The sequence below is a fragment of the Cydia splendana genome, chromosome 6, assembly GCF_910591565.1.
Source record: "Cydia splendana chromosome 6, ilCydSple1.2, whole genome shotgun sequence".
NCBI classification, from domain to species: Eukaryota; Metazoa; Arthropoda; class Insecta; order Lepidoptera; family Tortricidae; genus Cydia; species Cydia splendana.
In genome coordinates this window covers 17,636,174-17,656,440 of record NC_085965.1, presented here as the reverse complement: position 1 = coordinate 17,656,440, position 20,267 = coordinate 17,636,174, and the positions used below count along the sequence as shown (strand labels likewise).

The 20,267-nt window shown below is 37.5% G+C and overlaps 1 protein-coding gene across 1 annotated transcript in view; it reads left to right on the top strand.

The window, feature by feature from the left end:
* LOC134791745 (uncharacterized) overlaps positions 1 to 20,267 on the top strand; it is a 131,782-nt gene that overhangs the window by 53,040 nt on the left and 58,475 nt on the right. The window contains exon 4 of the mRNA XM_063762887.1: positions 19,488 to 19,626. Within this exon, the coding sequence (XP_063618957.1) occupies positions 19,488 to 19,626 (139 nt within the window). The remainder of the gene's footprint in view (positions 1 to 19,487; positions 19,627 to 20,267) is intronic.

Below are 20,267 nucleotides of genomic sequence, written 5' to 3'. Positions count from 1 at the left end.
AAATACTTGTTTTCCGTATTGCATCAGACTGCTTTATAAGTGCATTAAATATTTTTTGAGCATTGAACACCACTGAAAAGTTTCTTGTTTATCGGGTGTAGGTAACATAAGTTTATTTTTGATGCGTGTGCGGTCGGATTCTGTGAAACAAACATCTTCTCCTTTATGGCACTAATGTGCGAATTTGTGGTCGACATGTCTGAAACTCGTTCCAGGACCATACATCGCCCATCACCCTATTATATGACGAGTATGACGACAGTCAAATAGTGTGGGATCTTCTAGAGATGTTGTTTTATAAGCCGTAATTAGGTTATTTTAAAATCTTGGGTCTTTATCTATTAAATTTATGTAAGCTTTCGAGATCATTAGCCTTGTTACATCGCTTGTAATCAAATAAGAATGAAAAATATGATTAAAATGTAATATGATTGAGATATAAAATTGAAATGTGATTTTTGTGTATGCATTATTGAATTCGGTGACGCCAATTGATTTCAGTGCCTGCACATGATTTCGGTGTTTTTTAAATCTCAAATATCTTAAAAACTATAAGGTTCTAATGGAGGCCTCCACTACCAATATTTTTTATATTAAGGCTAGATTTTAGGAAATAAATTCGCATATCAAATAAGTTAAAAAAAAAATTTGGCACCGAAGTCAGGCACCGAAGGTCATCTCTGAGAAACGCCCGAATATGTCACACCATAAAAAACAGACTTAATTAACAAAGTTAAAAGAAAGTAAATAGCTACATCTAGTTTAATTACATCACACATTTCTGTCCCTCAGACCGCACTTAACAATATTTAGTACCTTTTCAACAACCTCAGACATGGGGTTCGAAAGGTAGGTATTACATAACCCAATGGAACTGTCATTGTCATAAAATATCTGTCTTCTAAGTCGCTCATTTCGGACACACTCCATTAAAATATGATACACATCCTCGACGCGATTACATAAGGTGCATAATTCCGAATTCACTTTACGCATGAGGTAGGCGAACTTATTCAATGGAATGTGTCCAGAGCGCAATCTCAATAATAAAACTAGATCCTGCCTACACAACACACTATTATCAATCCAAGGAGAATTAAAGGGTTGTGGCTGTATTGTCTTATACCAAATACCTTTGTCCCTAGATCTCTCGTCGAAATATTCCTTCCACAATTCGCGACACTTTAATTTGACTAAATGTAAACAGTCATTATTGCCCCCATATAATGTTTCAAGTGAAATTCAATGCCATCGCTGCATGCCTGTTTTGCTAATGCATCAGCTGTCTCATTGCCACTTATACCTACATGCGATGGAATCCATTGCAATATTATAACTTTTGCCATAGATTTAGTAATATGTGAAAAATATAAACTTTTATGACAAAAAAAATCTGGGCACAATTTAAGAATCACCCAATTGCGTCGAGGAATCATCTGTATTTTTGTTGCTTGTTTCATTACCTCCTCGCTTCTTTTTTGTCCTTTGTATTCTGTAGCAATTTGTTAGATCTGAAAATAAAGATAACTTGCGTCGTCACGGATGTCGATTTATAGGTTTTAGGGAGTGCAGAATTCGAAAACGATGATCATTTTATAATCCAAGATGGCGGCTACGTATTTTGTCATAAAAGTGGAATCCAAAATAGTCATCATTTTCGAAATCTGCGCCCCCTAAAACCTATAAAACGACATCCATGACGACTTTTATGACATAGTGCATGGCCGCCATCTTGGAATCCAAAATAGTCATCATTTTCGAAATCTGCGCCCCCTAAAACCTATAAAACGACACCCATGACGACTTTTATGACATAGTGCATGGCCGCCATTTTTAAATTGAAAATGTTATCATTTTCGAAATCTGCGCCCCCCAAAACCTATAAAACGACACCCATGACGACTTTTATGACATAGTGCATGGCCGCCATTTTGGATTCCAAAATGGTCATCATTTTCGAAAGCGGGGCCCCCTAAAACCTATAAAACGACATACATGACGACTTTTATGACATAGTGCATGGCCGCCATCTTGGAATCCAAAATGGTCATCATTTTCGAAATCTGCGCCCCCTAAAACCTATAGAACGACACCCATGACGACTTTTATGACATAGTGCATGGCCGCCATTTTGGAATCCAAAATGGTTATCATTTTCTAAATCTGCGCCCCCCAAAACCTATAAAACGACACCCATGACGACTTTTATGACATAGTGCATGGCCGCCATTTTGGATTTCAAAATGGTCATCATTTTCTAAATCGGGGCCCCCTAAAACCTATAAAACGACATCCATGACGACTTTTATGACATAGTGCATGGCCGCCATCTTGGAATCCAAAATGGTTATCATTTTCGAAATCTGCGCCCCCTAAAACCTATAAAACGACACCCATGACGACTTTTATGGCTTAGTGCATGGCCGCCATTTTGGATTCCAAAATGGTCATCATTTTCAAAATTGGGGCCCCCTAAAACGTATAAAACGACATCCATGACGACTTTTATGACACAGTGCATGGCCGCCATTTCGGATTCCAAAATGGTCATTATTTTCGAAATCGGCACTCCCTAAAACCTATATATCGACACCCATCTCGACTTTTATGACAAAGTGTTTTGCTACCATCTGCATGCAAGACATTTCTATTATTTTTACGTACAAAAATGGCCCCCTGTCAACTTTCAATCGAGATTTAATCGATAATTTATTCGATTAATATTCAGATTAATTCAATTTCAATCTATGTTAGGTCGACTAAACTAATCGCGATTAAAATTTGAGAATTAACTTTTTTTATTCCATTAATTAGTCGAATAAACAGTTAATCGATTAATGCCCATCTCTGACCACGGCATTTTTACACTTTGAGAATATCTGAAAACAAATCAACACAAGGAGCCATTTTGCAAATCCAGTAACATACCAGTAACTTTGTTATTACTTTTGACAGCGCGTGTCATGTGTCAACACAGAGTCGACACAAAGTCGAAACATTGCAACTACTTTGTGACTGCAATATTTCTCAGCCTTGAACCATATTTATACATCATAATTAACAAGTTTCGTAGTATGTAAAGCGTTATTTCTGTTATTTAAGTATAGTATACGCATCGAAGTACTAAAAATGCTTCAAATAATATAGTTATGAACACAGGCACTGAGAAGTAAACAATTTCATTTCCGGCTAAACTAAAACAATGTGGTGGCGCGTTGATTATATTACACTTAGTTTATCAAATCACTCGAGCAGTTTAATTCCCCATAATAATTTAAGTCATATTGTAATATAAATGCAAACAATATATAATTACGTCTTGTAATCCGTTTTAGAGATGGCGTATTAATGTCACTTATTTTTATTTAAGTATTTTTCCATCTGACAGTTTCCATTCGACAGGAACAAAATGAACGAATGAACGAATGATTTTGGCATAAAGTAGTCGCAAACCCGAAACAATGTGTGCACACGGCGACCACACTTTATGTCACTTTGTGTCATGTGTCGACCCTTCCCCATTTCTGGTAACTGTGTCGACACGGCGACGACTCTGCGACTGGAATTGTGACCGAAACAGACGGTGTCGACACAAGATGTGTCAACACCGCGTCGTAACGGCGACTGGAAATGGTTGTATGGGTAGTATATACACAAGGATATAGTCTATTGATTAGAATGACTTTTAGTTCAAATCGATAACATTCCAGGTCTGTAGGGACCTTTAAAGTCAGGACATGGTACGGGAAAATGTAGGTCGTGCCGCAAATTTGGCTTTCTCAATACGGGAAGTATATGACTCGTAAAGCACTGGCAGTAAGTTTGGGTTTTGCGCTGCCGCACCGAATGTATTAAAACCAACGCCGTCGGTCATATAAAAAAAACGTTTAGGACAATAGACTTCCAAAGATAAGGGTCAGAATGAATGCACATGTTGGGCTTTTGTAACAAAAAATCTGCCGACGGGTCGAGGTTGGCTCTCTACCTGGCTGGACTGTTAACTCGTGGAATTTTGTGTACCAAGTTAAGGATAGAATGTTATTTAATTGATTTAGATAAAATAAATAACACAAGTAGGTATTTATTAAATATGCCATGAATTTATTAAATATGCGTGGATTTGACCGAATAATTAATATTCAGCAAAAGTGACCGAAAAGTTCGAATGCCAAATAGTTGCCAAATATTTGCGCCATCTCTAATATTCTATAGAACATATAAATGTAAAAATATAAAGCTGTCTAGAAATAAATTTAGCAGAATATTAATATAATTCGTCTATAATAGAAGAAAAAAATGTGTTTCCCCCTCTAACTTTTGAATGGGTCCAAAAAATATGAAAAAAAATCGTGGAGTTAGAGCTTAAGAAATACATTAAATGAAAAATAATTATAGCGAACATGATTAGTGAAGTTAAAGGCAATATTTTATCCCTTGGTTAACAATCTACTAATATACTAATACAATGTATTAGTATAGTAGATTAGCTATGTCATAGCTCCCGTTTGGCCTATTGTAAAGGAAGGGTATACCCTTATACCCTACCTACGGAACCCTACACTAAGCATTGGCCCGACATGCTCTTGACCGGTTATTTTGTTTTGTTTCTGTTATCTTTTTTGATAAAACAAGTAAAATAAATATGTATATGAAATTAGATACCTAGACGAATTGTACAATTTTTCAACAGGGCCGTGTGATACGATTAAGTTTTATTGTACAAATACAAATACAAATGCGTTTATTTCATTACTTTTTACATAAGTTCTTAGGTATAGTATAAGGGTTAGGGGGTATTGTCGCTATAAATTCGCTGTAAATTATGTGTGCAAAGTAATTTAGATTTCAAATACTAGGCTGTCAGCATTGGAAAACGATACTCGGTATTTGCCTGCAGTGCTCTGAATTTCTCGAGCCGTTTACGTAAGACTAGCGTAATTTCATCTCATTCCCTAGAAATCTCAGATAGGTACCATTCTGAATGTTTCTTTCAGAATAACATTTAAATAAAGCACATGTAAGTATGTACGGTATAGATGTTGATATGTTCTGTAAGTAGTCAGTCCTTAAAGTGACTGAAATTCAATTTAGGAAAGGTCAAAATCTCTTTCAAGAAATCTGCTTTGAAAACGGGCGAGTAAAAACAAATCTAACAAAGAGAAACGTGTCGCAGGAAAACCCTTGACATGCCGGGTTTCTATTCTTGGGGGGGGTCTGGACATCGGATGATGGTAGCATGACGTAGGAGGAAACGGGGTCATATGACGTAATTTATGAACAGCCGCAGCCCTTGCCGGCCGGTTCGCCGCTGGCAGATCAGTATACAATATGTTCAACATTAGGTACTTACACTTACCTCTTGCATATCTTATCTCGGTCAATGTATACAATATACATAGGTATGTATTAGAGAAGAGCTTTTTGACAGGTAAGTACAAGGTTTGGAAATAACACGCCAGCTTTCATTCTTAGCGTAAAAAGGGTTGGCTTGCCTAGCGAATTTCGTAAATAAAGGTGTCGTTCACTTGTTTTTACGAGTGTGATAAGACGATTTTGCTCCGTGGGTCGGGCAAATAAACCCTAAATGAGAGAAGAAAATGGTACTTTTTAGAAGAGGTTTCTAGATTCTGGAGTTTCACGACTAAACAGTAAGTATATCAGTTTTTTGCCGGCCAGCCAAATACGAATAATTAAATGCATAATAATTGACAGTGACTTTTTATATAAACAAAACAAAATACATAAAGTATTGTCTTGCAAAAAATCTTTTACTTTAGCTTCAGATGTCTTGCACCGAGGATTAAAACTTTTTATGCCCGGCAAACATTCCAGAGTTATTTTCCTCGTTCGTTCTCAGGAAACAAAGGAATGTTATCTTTAGTTTTTGCACACTTGAGACCCATTAGTAACCTTCATTAATTTGTTTTACACGTCGTGTGAATCTTGATATCGTGCCTTTCCAGAATGTTCATAATTTTTAAGGTCCCGTTGACATGCATTAGTGTTGTAAACTGTTCCATATTACTTGACTGTAGCAAAATTATTAAGTACTATTGCAAATCGTTCGGTTTTACTACCTACTCAATATATATCTAGGTACTTACTTCCTAATATGTATGTACCTATCCACTTTAACCTCTATCCGTATAAAAAGACCCCCATTCCATTGTATTTTGAAACCTTATTTTGACAAATCATAATTGCATTTGTCTTGGCATGTTTTGATTCATGGGCGGCTTGACGATAAGTAAACCTTTCATCTTTCTAGTTGAAATAAAATAATAATTATCAGAAAGTTCCAAACTCTGGAAAGTGGAGCTGTTTATGGTTTTGCTGCGGCCATTCATTCTTGCTATTGTCTCAAGTCCAAGTTGGGCAAATCCAAATCTCTATTTTCCTTCTGTTATTTTTCTACCTACCTACCTTAAAATCTGCGTGAACAATAAAATTAGCCGACAAAGTTACACGTGGACAACTTGCATTTGTTAATAGCCTCATCTTACTCGCATTAACCCGGCTTTTTGCCACGATTCATGAGCCTGTACGGTTACCATCAGTTTGTCACTGACATAAACGCCGTCGAGAACGTAATTTACTTTCTATACATCTCGCTCGCACTCGCATATTAGTGCAAACGGGATGTATAGAAAGTAAATTACGTTCTCGACGGCGTTTATGTCAGTGACAAACTGATGGTAACCGTACTGGTGTCCGCTTGGCAACTAATTCCGAGAATTGGCGTAAGCACTAGTTTTTACGAAAGCGACTGTCATCAGACATTGTTTCTATGTTTTTCTTCACCGAAAAGCGAATGGTAATATCAAATGATATTTCGTACATAAGTTCCGTCCGAAAAACTCATTGGTACGAGCCGGGGTTTAAACCCGCGACGTCCTATTAGACAACGTAAAAAAACAAATGCACGGCAAAGGTATTCAAAAATTAAAACATAAAAGAGCATTAAAACTAAGTATCTTGCTTGACTTTAAATGTTATCTTATCCACCATAAATATAAATACTTACCGACACCGCCGTATTTAATACTTACCTACCTGATATCAGTGATATCTTTTAATCCTCAGCCTGGCTTTAGAAATCTCCCGCAGATGACCTACTTTAAGATATAATCTCATCGACAGTTATCCGATAGACGGTGGAGCTCCAAACGAAAACGTTATATGTGCGAGAGCAGCCAGCGTATTATGGATAGCTTTATCCATTTTTATCCACGTGATAAAATAACTGTCACTGTTTAACACCGTGGGATAGAAAAGAAAGTGACGGATACCGTTTTATCACGCTGTCACGTAGACAAGAACGACCATCATATCAGTACCGATCTAGTTAGAAAAAATATACCTACCTACTCGTACCATTAGGAATCTTAATAAAATTACATTTGTTACGCCTGGGAAGATTTTAATAATAATAATAAACAGAGAACACCACTCAATAATTATTTCTTATGCTTGGTCATGGCCCGCATAAGAAATATAATACCCCTTAAAAAGGAGAAAATTAAACAAAATAAATAATAATAATAATAATAAATCTTTATTTCCAAAAATACTAATTACAGAGTGAGGCAGAGGTCTCCGCACTAGGCTTCGCCTGTATCGCGGGGTACCAGGATTACATTAAACAACAGAATTATTGTTACAAAGTCCAGCTTATGGCAAAATAAACTTATTATAACTAACAATCATATCAACACAATAAAGGTTGATAAAGGTATAGTACTTATATATAACATTAATAAGCTAAAGTACATTATCTAACATAGCTTCTGTCTCGGCATAACTAAGAGAACTTAGGAATTTAAATAGTAGTTTTTTTGCTTCTATAGTGGTGCTAGATCTAAGGTTACACTGTTTAAGAATGGAATTGTAAGTTGTGACTCTAATGCGAACTCCAAAACGTTTTCCAAAGGCGGAACGTACTTCGGGAATTGGTAGATTGAAAATGCGTTTTTTAACTAAGATATTATATGAGGGAAATGTTTTAGAGGTTTTGTGTGTGTATGAACAGATTTTGTGTAAGAATAGCTGTCGGACGGTTAAAACTTGAGCTTGGGCGTAAAGATCAAAGGTTGGAAACCGATAGGATTTTTTGAGCATCACCTTTAGTACAGAGCGTTGGGCCCTTTCGATTTCCAACATACAAGTCTTTGCTGCACTGCCCCAAACTGAAATACAGTAACTGATCACAGACTGACAAAGCGCAATGTAAATCATTTTTAATAGTGATTCATCTGCAGAATTACGGAGTTTTTTGAATATATATATTGACTTTCTAATTCTTCCGGAGAGATTATGAATATGGTGTTTAAAGTTCAACTTATCGTCAACTAATAGACCAAGATATTTTATAACATTCGTTTTCTCAATAGAATTACAGTTGCAGGGGTTTAAGGGGAAGTCAGTACATGAGTGGATTTTTATTGTAGGGTTGAAAGATGGTTGTGACGAGGCGGTTTTGTGAAAACAGAGAAACTTAGTCTTGTTGCAGTTCAGGGTCAGAAGATTGGCACGGAACCAGTCAGATGCAATTTGCATGCCCTTTTCTGTTGTGGTGACTGCGTCCTTCCAGCTTGTATCATTAAAAAGTATTACCGTATCGTCTGCATAACACAGAATTTCAGAATTTGGAATTTTGAGATTGAGGATGTCATTCATGTATATCGTAAAAAGAGTGGGACCAAGAATGCTTCCTTGCGGAACACCGAAATTAACCTGTTCAGTAGAACTTTTAAAAGATCCTACTCTGACAAGTTGCCTTCTTCCCGTCAAGTAACTTGCGAACCACGACAGAGGGACTCCATGCACGCCCAGGTTTTGAAGTTTGCGAAGTAAAATTGGTATAGACACTGTATCAAATGCTTTAGCAAGATCTAGGAAGACGCCAATACATTTTTGGTTATTGTCTAAGAAAGATGATATAAGATTGATAAGAACAGAGGTGGCGTCTTCCGTAGATTTGTTCCGCCTGAAACCGAACTGTCGATCCGATAGAAGACAAAATTTTTCAAGATAACGGACTAAACGATTGTTAACTAGTTTTTCTAAGATTTTGGAAAAAGCACTAAGAAGAGAGTTTTACTAAGTTTATTTTACTAAGTTTTACTACCTTTACCTTAATAAAATGTAAAAAGAAAAGTGTAACTCGAATTACAACTTAAGTACCTACCTATGTACCTACAAGAGGCGGAGATTTTGTAAAAGGAAACTCTTGTACAGTGATATTTAATATTCAGGTATTGAAGTAGGTTCAAAAATAATATTTTCATGTTATTATACTGTTTTTTTTTCTATGTCCACACTCTACAGTTTAATGGGAACTATGCATAGTTACTACTATTACTCTGGTTTTCAGGGTTATATAAATAAAATACATAGTGCTCTTTGCGTGCGTAATGACAATATAATGATAATAACATTATGCACATTTGCGTTTATGTACCAACGCTGACACTAACGTGACGTGACGGCGCACTAGGGGTGTGCTATTTATTAATAGCACATGTAGTTCATACATATAAATTGACCTCATTATCATCTGCAGAGAGTAACCATTCCACTCATTACAATAGTTATTTGTACAACAAGAGATCAAAGTTTGATATTTCTTCGAGTGCTTATTTTGAGTCCCGTGCAAGCGAAAGATTCTATAATAGATTCACGAGCGTAGCGAGTGAATCTAATTTAGAATCTTGAGCGTAGTAAGGGACTCAAAAGCGCACGAGATGCAAATAACTTTGATCTCGTGTAGTACACAAAAATATTCACCTGAGCAGTGAAAACATACCTATTAGACAACTTGAAAAATGTAATCCTTCTTCATCACTTAATACCTGCACTCATGTTTTCTTAAGGTATACGAACAATTAAGTTTAATTACCGGAATCGAACACAAAAACAAAACGTAATACTAAATTTCAGTAAAATAATATCGAAATAACGAACATCAACTGACACTTCAATCGACAACTTTTTTTTTGTAAAAAAATACTTTGTAAGATACGGTCCGAATTGCGGATACGTACTATTTGTCAACTATGGTAGAAATTCTTAAAAGTAAAATAATTAATTTTGCGTGATAATCTTTGTACTTTTTGAGTTCATTATTTTAATTGTACAATAAAATAAAATACCTAAAATATAGTATTTTATTAGTTTTTTTCAAATGTTCAACTTTTTTTTTATTAATTAATTATTAAGAATTCATACTCGTACGTGGTTTGGAACGATGCGGTCTGAAGTTTACGGGGGTCTATTATAAACCCTCAATATACCGTTGAATGTCGTTTTAACTTTTTTTGTCTGTTCCTTTTGCTAATAGTGTGAAAGGGACAGAGATAATAGAACCCAAGTATTTCGAACTTGTATTAGACCCCGCATGTTGAAATGACATTTGACTATAAAGGTCACTTGAATGTCATTTTGTCTCACTCAATGAGCAAAATCGCATTTTGCTCACTGTTTTTAAGAAGCAAAGTACCCTTGTTCGAGCTGCTGAGGTGAAAAATAATTATCACAGTCTCCTAAAGCTTATTTACCCCATAAATAAATAATTCCAATTCATTGCACAGATAGCCCAATTTGTCTATTCCAGCACGTAATGAAATGAAACAGAACGATTAATCGGGTTAATCCCGAATTGACGAAGGTTAGAAGGTGCATGCCCCGGTACAGCGGCGGTCAGAGTGGACAACCGCGAACTACGTTCGACGTGTTGCCTCACTGTCACACTTACGTACGAATTTACAAGTGCGACAGAGAGGCAACACGTCGAACGTGGTTTGAGGTAGGCCCGCAGCGGTCAGAGTGGACAACCGCTTCTCCATAAAATCGTAATCCTCGTGTTTTCTCTGGATATTAATATTATAGAAAACATTTACATAGGATGCTATGCCCTTTCAGTTTTTATTTGTTATGAGATTTCAAAACATTTTTTCATAAATAAATACCCTTACCAGGGTTCGAACCCGGGACCTTCAGCTTCGACAGGGTCACTACCGACTATACACGGTGGCTAAAAAATAACTGCATTCCCGTTGCCAGAGAAAAAAATTACCCTCCCATATAAAATGGACCAGCCAAAATGTATGAAACACACAATTTTTTTTACGCGAATGTCGAGGTTGGTCCCATAGTAAAAGTTGCTCAGTATAATTCCAAAACCTCCCTGGCAACGGGAATGCAGTTATTTTATAGCCAACCTGTATAGGCTAGGAGGCAGTTATAATAATTAAATAAATAAAAAGCCTTTTTTATTTTTACCTACATCTCATTTAAAATACGTTTGTATGAAAGGTACCTAAGTAAATTAGTTTATCACTAATAAATGCAATGATTTGATTTATACCTACCTACATCAGATGAGTCGTCGCAGCAATTTGCGGAAAATCACGCTGAAATTGGTTTAGTCCCACAGGCTCTCAACTCTCAATATCGTGTCGTGATGCTCGTGGCACGTGGCATAATGCGTCACAAACTATGTTCCCAAAACATTGTCTTCAGATGATTCAGATCATCCTTGATAAACTGGGCCTTGAGATCCGTAGCAACAAAAAGTATATGGAGATCTGATCTCGCTTACACTGGATACCTGAAGCTTTCTATTGTGAATAACGACCAATCACACCCCCTGCCTCCTTTGACGTGACTTACTAACTTAATTGGATAACCTCTGGCTCTGTACCTTTCAGAACGCAAGTGAGCTATAACTTAGACGTTCCAGTAGACTCTGATCCCCGAAAAAGCATTGTTGTTACGGACTTTGAGATCACGCTTATACTGGTTCATTGAGGCGAACCCGCATTAGTGTGTAATAACAGCTCAGAACAACGTCGGTGATAAACTGATAAATAGATACTGCTGAGATAAAACGACTGTGGTGCGGGTACGTGACAAAATGTCACGATACCTCTACCTACCTAATAAGTAATAACTATTTAAAAAAGTGGGAAATTTAGTCACGGATTTGGTTCCTGCTTTAGAAAATATCAATTTGTTTATCCTTGTTTAGAGATGGGTAATATCTATGCTATAAGTAAGACCGAAATGATTTAATAGCTCCAGACTATACGACCTACGTGCTCCTAAACCTTTTCGTATGTGTGCAGTGTGTCAGTAAATACCTGATTTTTTTTAAATATTACACCAATTGTTGTTAAACAATTACCATGGACCCGGATATAATAACTTTGCAGGTATTTGCAGCTGCAATTTGGGTGTGCTATTCAAATGTGGCTATTGTTTTCTCTGGATAATTGTTCACCCAGAACAAAAGATTGCTAATATTGCTATTCATTATCCAAATACTCGTAACAATAAGTAGGTGGGTCAAAATTCTTTTCATTGTCTTGTTTTTTGTCCCCAAAAATGCGACGGAGCCCACAAAAATGCCCACAAAAATGATTCCAAACCATATTACTGAATTATCTATTAATACATTTAGGAATTATGTAAAGCGTAAACTTATTTCTAAAGCTTATTATACCACACAAGACTACATGAATGATAATACAACGTGGGATTAATTGTTATTCGAAATGATTATTTATTTATTAGGTATATTTGATTATTGATGAGGAAATGGATATTCCGATGTAATACTATCTACTTCTTTTGTTACTTATGCTTTTTTTTGACATTTCGATTTTATTCTAGTAATTCTAGACTAGTATTTTTTTATACAATCTTTTTAATGTTTGACGATCCTTTTGTGAAATTCTTAGTGTTAAATTTGATATGTATAATAATCCAATTTTATTATGGAATAATATTAACATCAATAAATTGCTCTGATAATTAGATTAAGATTAATTACGATTCATAAGAGCTTGTTGCTAGGCCTACATGAATAAAGTATATTTTGATTTGATTTGATTTGGAATTACTCGACTTTTTTATTTATTCTATAAAAGACACAAATACTAGCGTGACAAAGTGGTCAGAAACAATACACCGAAAAGAATTTATATGTTTCTTTAACTAGATAATCTACAAAGACGACGAAATACGAAATAAAATAGCTTTTTCATACATGGCCCAATCTGATCTTTATACTCACCTCGCAGAACTTGGCTATAGGCACCTATATGTTGAAAAACACCCCGTAGGGGCCGTAGGTATGTTATTTACAGTACACGTATATCTTTTGGATATCAGTAGGTAAGTATCCAATTATTTAGGTAAGTTGAATACCCAGTGGTAAGTAAACAAAATATGAATATAAAAATCTAATTTCCCCAGCTGTTGACACTTTCATTACATCGATAAAGCGTTATAAAGCAACGTATCAAATATTCATAACATAAACGCCGTCATCATACAGATAGGATCGCGATATTCATGATACCTAGATAATAACAATTCGAGTTTGGATGTTTATACAAATACATGACATGTATCTACAATATACAAAGTTAATAGGTACAACATTCTGGTAACAAACGAAACGCAAGCATGGAACGAGGAGTACCTAAACTAAAATTAATGTTACCTACTCGTAATATATGTTTTCACAGATGCTCGTCAAAGTAAACTAGATTTCTAAAATCACATCACATTCGGACCAAACTGTATTTTTTTAATTACAAAAATAAAAATACACGTGTTCCAATACTATACATATACATTATTATACATGTATCAGCATTGCGATACAGCGAGGAAATGCCGCCAGCATCCTTGGTACAATGCCTCAAGGGCCTATTTTAGATTTAAGCTGGTTATTAATTTCTTTTAGTATTAGCACTGTATAATATCTTGTATGTAAATACATGTATGTTAATGGTGGGTACGAGTGTACCTGTATTATTAATGTATAGCTAACAGAAACCGATTGAAGGACGTAGACACTCCCTTGGAAGTAAATATTGGCTCGCAATTAACATCGTATGTATACACTTGTACAGAGCAGTAACCTACTTGTATATAACTACTACACGTTATACCTACCTGTGGGCTATGTAAATGTAAGTTAGATGCCTAACATACGGTTGAAAGTATTAATTTATGAGTTTTATGTAGTGTCCGACCGAAACATGTTTTTTTGCCGAAACCGAAACCGAAACCGAATGTTCGGCTTTGGCTCTAGTTTCGGCCGAAACCGAAACCGAAACCGAAACTTTTGTAGACTTGCTAAAATCGTTGAAAAAATGTCATAAAACCGCTTTTACACACATTATGGCGCTGTCAACACCCAATGTCCTTGAAATTGATGTTACTTAAGCAGTTTTTTAAGAAAATTACTAGAGTTAAACCAAGATAATTCTGCAACGATTTTGATAACACACGCAGTGCAAGTGTTATTTTAAACGCTAAACTTCTATGAAATTATGACGTATAAATAACATTTGCACTAGTTGCACTGCGTATGCTATCAAAATCATTGAAGAATTTTCTTGGTCTAACTCTATTCATTCACCAGTCAAGCTAACATGTAGATACAGGGTCAACCAAAAAACCAACTAAAAATGCGAGCGCAGCGAGCGCGAAATTTTTTGTTAACAATATCGCAAGGCCGGGTACCGATCTTCACCTGGGCCTAAAAGTCCGAAGTGCCCCAGTGAGGCGAACTTTCATGCGAAGTCAAAGCCGTGCTTCAGGCTTCAGGATAAGTAAGTTGAGCACAGACTTCAACCATTGTCCATTGTATTAAAAAGCGAGACCACAGGCCGAGCATGGCGCAGCGAGGCCAAAGGCTAAGCTGAAGTAGAGGACATGTGGAACACAAACCAATGGTAATTTGAGGTAAAAAGTGAGGCTAAGGTCGAGCATTCGTATGAAAAACTGTACTGGGGACACTTTTAAGGGTTTTTTCTTCGTTTTAATCAATAGTCAGCTTGCTTGCTGAACAGCATCGCAAAATATTAACTATTGAGAAAATCAACTTTGCGGAACTACACTCGGGTGCAAAGAAATCGGACCACCCCAGCATTTTTATCATTTTTTCAATTTCTGTAAAAACTGTATGTGCTACTGTGACATATTATATACCTAATGAAAGGTTGGCTTTTCCTCTATAAATTGATGTGCTTTTCACAGGTTTACTTCCAATATTTTCAGGCTTTCAGGGCTAAGAACTTTGTCACCCTAAAAATGCATACTGGAGTGAAACTTATGCATAATGGGAAAACTGCGATTCTAAAGATATCAAGTAAAAATTAAAACAATTTTCAGCATTTTAATACCGTATATTGCCTCCTCTAGCCCTACGACATGCAGTCATTCGGTTTTTCATTGATCTTATGAAATTTTTTACAGTGTCTTGAGGGATGCCCGCCCATTCTTCTTCGATCGCAGTCTTTAGCTCCAGTAAGGATTCAGGGGCGGGATTTCTGGCCCGGATTCTTCTTTTCAGCTCGTCCCAAATGTGCTCGATCGGGTTTAGGTCAGGACTGCGGGCTGGCCACTCCATGACTCTGATGCCGACCTCCTCCAAGTACTCCTTAGTGATCCGGGCTGTATGCGGCCGAGCGTTATCTTGCATGAGGATGAACTCATCGCCGATATAACCCGCAAATGGGACCACATGATCAGCCAGGATTTCCTCCACGTACCGACGTGCAGTCAAACCGCCTGAATTCGGTCTGGTACCTGGCCCTGTGATGAACACAATGTCCGTCTTCGCTTCCAAAGAAATACCAGCCCAGACCATGATTGACCCCCCACCATAAGCAACACGTTCCTCGATGCAGCATTGAGAGAACCGCTCCCCAGGTCTTCGGTAGACTCGTACCCGTCCGTCATTGTCAGACAAAGTTATCCTGCACTCGTCGGAAAAAAGTACGGAACTCCATTGCTGAAGGGTCCATTCTTCATGTTCGCGAGCGAAGACGCGTCGTTGTCCACGATGTATTGGGGTGAGTTTTGGGCCATTTGCAGCTCTGTGAGCTGTCAATTCCTTCTCCTTCAGTCGTCTTCTAACTGTCCATCGGCTGATAGACACATTCCTGGTCTCTAGGAGCTTCTGCTGAAGCTGAACGGCATTCAGTCGACGATTTCGTAGCGAGGTAAGAACGATGAAACGGTCATCTCTCTCAGAAGTGATGCGAGTTCTGCCAGTTCCGGGTCTTCTGGATAACGTCTGATCTACGCGGAATCTCTGGAAGACACGTTGAACCGATGACTTCATAGGTTGAGTTGTCGAGCCACTGCACGTTGACTAAGCCCTCCCTGCAATAGGGCAACTGCTTGGCCGGCTTCAGTCGAGGTAGTATCCATTTTTCTCCAGTTTTTCCAGGTTCAGGCGATGAGAGTAGTGTTCAGGAAGACGTACCAATCACGAATGATGCATAAACAATGATAATGACTGTTTTTATACCTAATGATAAGTGGTCAATTAGTGCATGCGCTAATGAGGCAGTTGGAGGGGGGTGATTTCCAGGCCCATATTTTGCACAATATCCATCCCCACTCCTGAATATTGATGTCATTTGATAGGGCAGAAAATTATCTACCACGTGGTATTTAAATTATCATGATCGAGGTTACAGTTTTTACACAAATTGAAAAAATGTTGAAAATGCTGGGGTGGTCCGATTTCTTTGCACCCGAGTGTAGTTGAGCGCAGCCTTTATTAGCCTCGCTTAAAATTTGCCATTACAGGTAGATAGGAAAACGACTGAATAAGTGAGTGAATAAGAGCGAAAAAGACATCGTTCGACTCGGGCCGAGCTGATATTCGGATAACTGCTACGTGCGACAGTGCTATCTCATTCACTCCGATACAATTAGACAGTGTGCGCGTTATAGGTGTTGACAGCCTCTTAAAACTGCGTCGACCGTCTAATATATAGCGCCCTCATTAGTGGAATTGTGTTTTATAATAAACCAATTAATTTCTGTACCTACATGTACCTACTGTACATGAATCAGTATATGCAGGTATTAATATTGTTGTCCTATATACTTATTCCCCAACTTTTGGTCTTTGTCCGAAGTACCATTTCGTAAGTTTCGGCCCGGCCGAAAGGTTCGGCCGTTTTTTGGCCGAAACCGAATCTACAGCCGAAACATGATTTTTTGGCCGAAACTGGCCGAAACCGAAACCGAAACCGAACCTTCGGTCGGACACTAGTTTTATGACCCATTTCGTACCTTGTCACAATGACAATCAATATGGAAGTCGCTCATACTATTGTCACGTGACAAGGTACAAAATGGGTCATAAACAGACATAGGAATCCGCGGCAGGGGTGCGAAACTCCTGACTTCGGTCAAACTCGGCTCCGCTCGGCTCAGCATTGCTCCGAGCAATTATTAGGGTTGGCACCACTTGACTTCCTTTTGCGTGCACGACCACAGATAAGATAATCACTTGATTTTTGACAACCCTAAATAGCCGAAAGGGATAGTGCCATATATTAGAAAGGGACAGCATGATTCGACCCTGAACCGCTGTCAAACTTCGTTTTTGTAGGAAGTTTCCTTTCTGTACGGTAGTACTATTAATTATTCTGTGTCCGCGGGGCAAATTGTGATTTAAGACTTTATGTTTGTGCACTTATGGTACTAATTACAACAAAATTTAGGCTGTTTTAAAACGATTAGGCAATTAAAAACTTATTTTTAACTATTTTGTCATAAAACTTTCAACCGTATGTTAGGCATCTATCTAACTTATATTACCCACATAGCCCATAGGTATTTAGAATGAAATAATTTCTATTTCTATTAAACAAAATTAAATTAAAGTTACCACCATAAGCAATAAGATGTATTTAAGTTAACAATTAATTAGGCAATTAAGTAGCTAAGTCTACCTATCTGTTTTAAGGGAGTTCCCTCTGCCAACAAACTGTCCTGCAGTTTGGCAGAAGAAAAAACGTTTTTTTATGTAATAGCATACAAAAGTAAATTTACAATATGATTTTTTTTTAGGTAAAACGTGTAGCAGTTGAATACAATTACTGCTCTGAACCATTCTGTACCTAAAGAATTCTCACTAACAAAACCGTTACTTTATGTACTGTGTATCACGTGGCCTCCCTCTAACGAAGGTTAGGGAGCGACAAAATTTAACAGAGTTTTTGTAAGAGGTTGCTCAGTCAGTGCAGAGTAAGTTTGGTCCGACTACACGCCCTTTACTTGTGTGGCCTTCAGTGACCGACCGTGACCGCAGATTTATGAGCTCCTGTTTAGCAATGCCACATGAGTGTGTATTGTGGGGTGAAACAGCATGATAGACGGACTTTATGTGGACAAATCTAACTGCGCGAGGTTGAGCTAGAGTCTAGCTATGACATTTGGTCGAGCACCCCCCACCTATCATGCACCGTTTAAAAGTTGCCATACAAAATAAAAGTAGCCAGTTTTCCCGCAATTCTAGCATTTTTCCAAAAAAAAATTTTTCATTGGTATCTAGGGGACCCCGAGATTCCGTGACCAAAATTTCAGCGCTCTAGGACAAACTTGAAAAAAATAAAATAAAAAGTCGGCTATATTGAAAAATACATGGCTTCGTCAAAAACTGCCAGGGTCCCTCTATGACATTTGGTCGAGCACCCCCTCACCTAGGTCTGACCGTTTGGCCGGGCCGTCATACATTTTTCTGACCGGAAGCGGTAGACCAAAAGTCGGAATTTTCTGGGGGTAAGGATACTACACCTAAACTATCGTGAATATTTATGGTATAAACTACGATAAATAAATAAATTCTCGTTCTCGAGAACATTCTCAGAAGTTACCGAGAAATTCTCATGTGGAAAGTTTGGCAACTTTGGAAAGTTCTCGTGAGTGCATTGCTAAGCTAGACTGACCGTTAACAATAATTTGTTGTTAACATTTTTTAGGGTTCCGTACCTCAAAAGGAAAAAACGGAACCCTTAGTGATCCTCGTGCGTCTGTCAGTCTGTCCGTCTGTCACAGCCTAAGTATTTTTCGGAAACTACTGGACCAATTTTGAACAAAGTTGAAATTTGGTACACATATGTAAATTAGTGACCCAAAGATGGACATGTAACGTAAACAAATCAATTTTAAACATGGGGGCCTCTATTGGGGGGTAAGTAAATGAGAAAGTTAAAAAATAAAAACTATATCGTGTTATACATCAAATGACAGCTCATCTTGAGAATTTCAATTTTTTTTTTGTTTTTAATATAGGTACATAGGTTAGAAGTTATTTAAGAAAATAGCCAAAAAATTAACTTCAGGAGAGGTCAACTATAATATACATAGCTGCAGCAAAAGTGATGTACCAACAGATGTAGTGAACAATCCTTTGCCATCGTATTTTCACGGAAACGTTCGTATTTGTCATGCTACTTCAGTAAACCTCAGTACTCTTTGTATTGGGACTAACTGAAATAGTATAACACGTTCATGCGTTTCCGTGAAAATACGGTGGTAAAGGATATTACATCTGTATTATTCATTACATCTGTAGGTACGTTTGCTGCAGAGATTGATAGTTCTGTTGACCTCTGAGACTCTTATACGCTGATTGGTTATCTTACGATTGTCTTTTGTTCCAGTTGCTCAACGGCGATGCTATGCGCGTCCATCATGACAGACCACTGGGAGCACGTGGTCTGGGAGCGAGCCGCGCTGGCGGCGCTAGCCAACGCGTCTAGTACTACGCTACAGTGGCTACTGGACGAGAAAGTCGCTAAAGTAAGTAACTTATGACTTGACTATTAACTTAAAGTTCGAATCGGGCTATCGCTCGCTTCTGGGAGCATAAGCAAGAGGTTCGGAATAGTGATTTATAGCCCCATAGGCACGTTCTGTTTGGCTCTATTAGCGCCACTTGCACCATCTCACTAACCTCGGGTTAAACATGGTATAATAATATACTCCGCCTGGTACTCCATTCCGAGATTCGCGTATGACCTAACTGACACGCGGCCACGTCATCATGCTGTTTACAGGTTCTCAAACTTTGAAATGTGGGAGAATTTTAACCAACGGTGAAAATTATTTTAACGGCATTAATTTTAAGTTATTCATGTAGAAACATAGTAAAATAAAACAAATCTAATGTATTAAATTAAACTTTATTTATCTATACAAGACAAACGTTTAAAAAACGAATTCACAGTTACACATTAATTACCAAGCTTACGACGTGAAAAGTTTGGAAAACACTGCGACTGCTGACACTGAGCGAGAAGGAAATAACAATTAACCATAGACCTATATAATAGGGACAAGACATATTGTTCTATACGTACAATTGCTTATAGAAATAGCACCCATTTTGACGGCACACACATAAATATATATCTATCTCGTTTTTACTCAGTACTGTAACC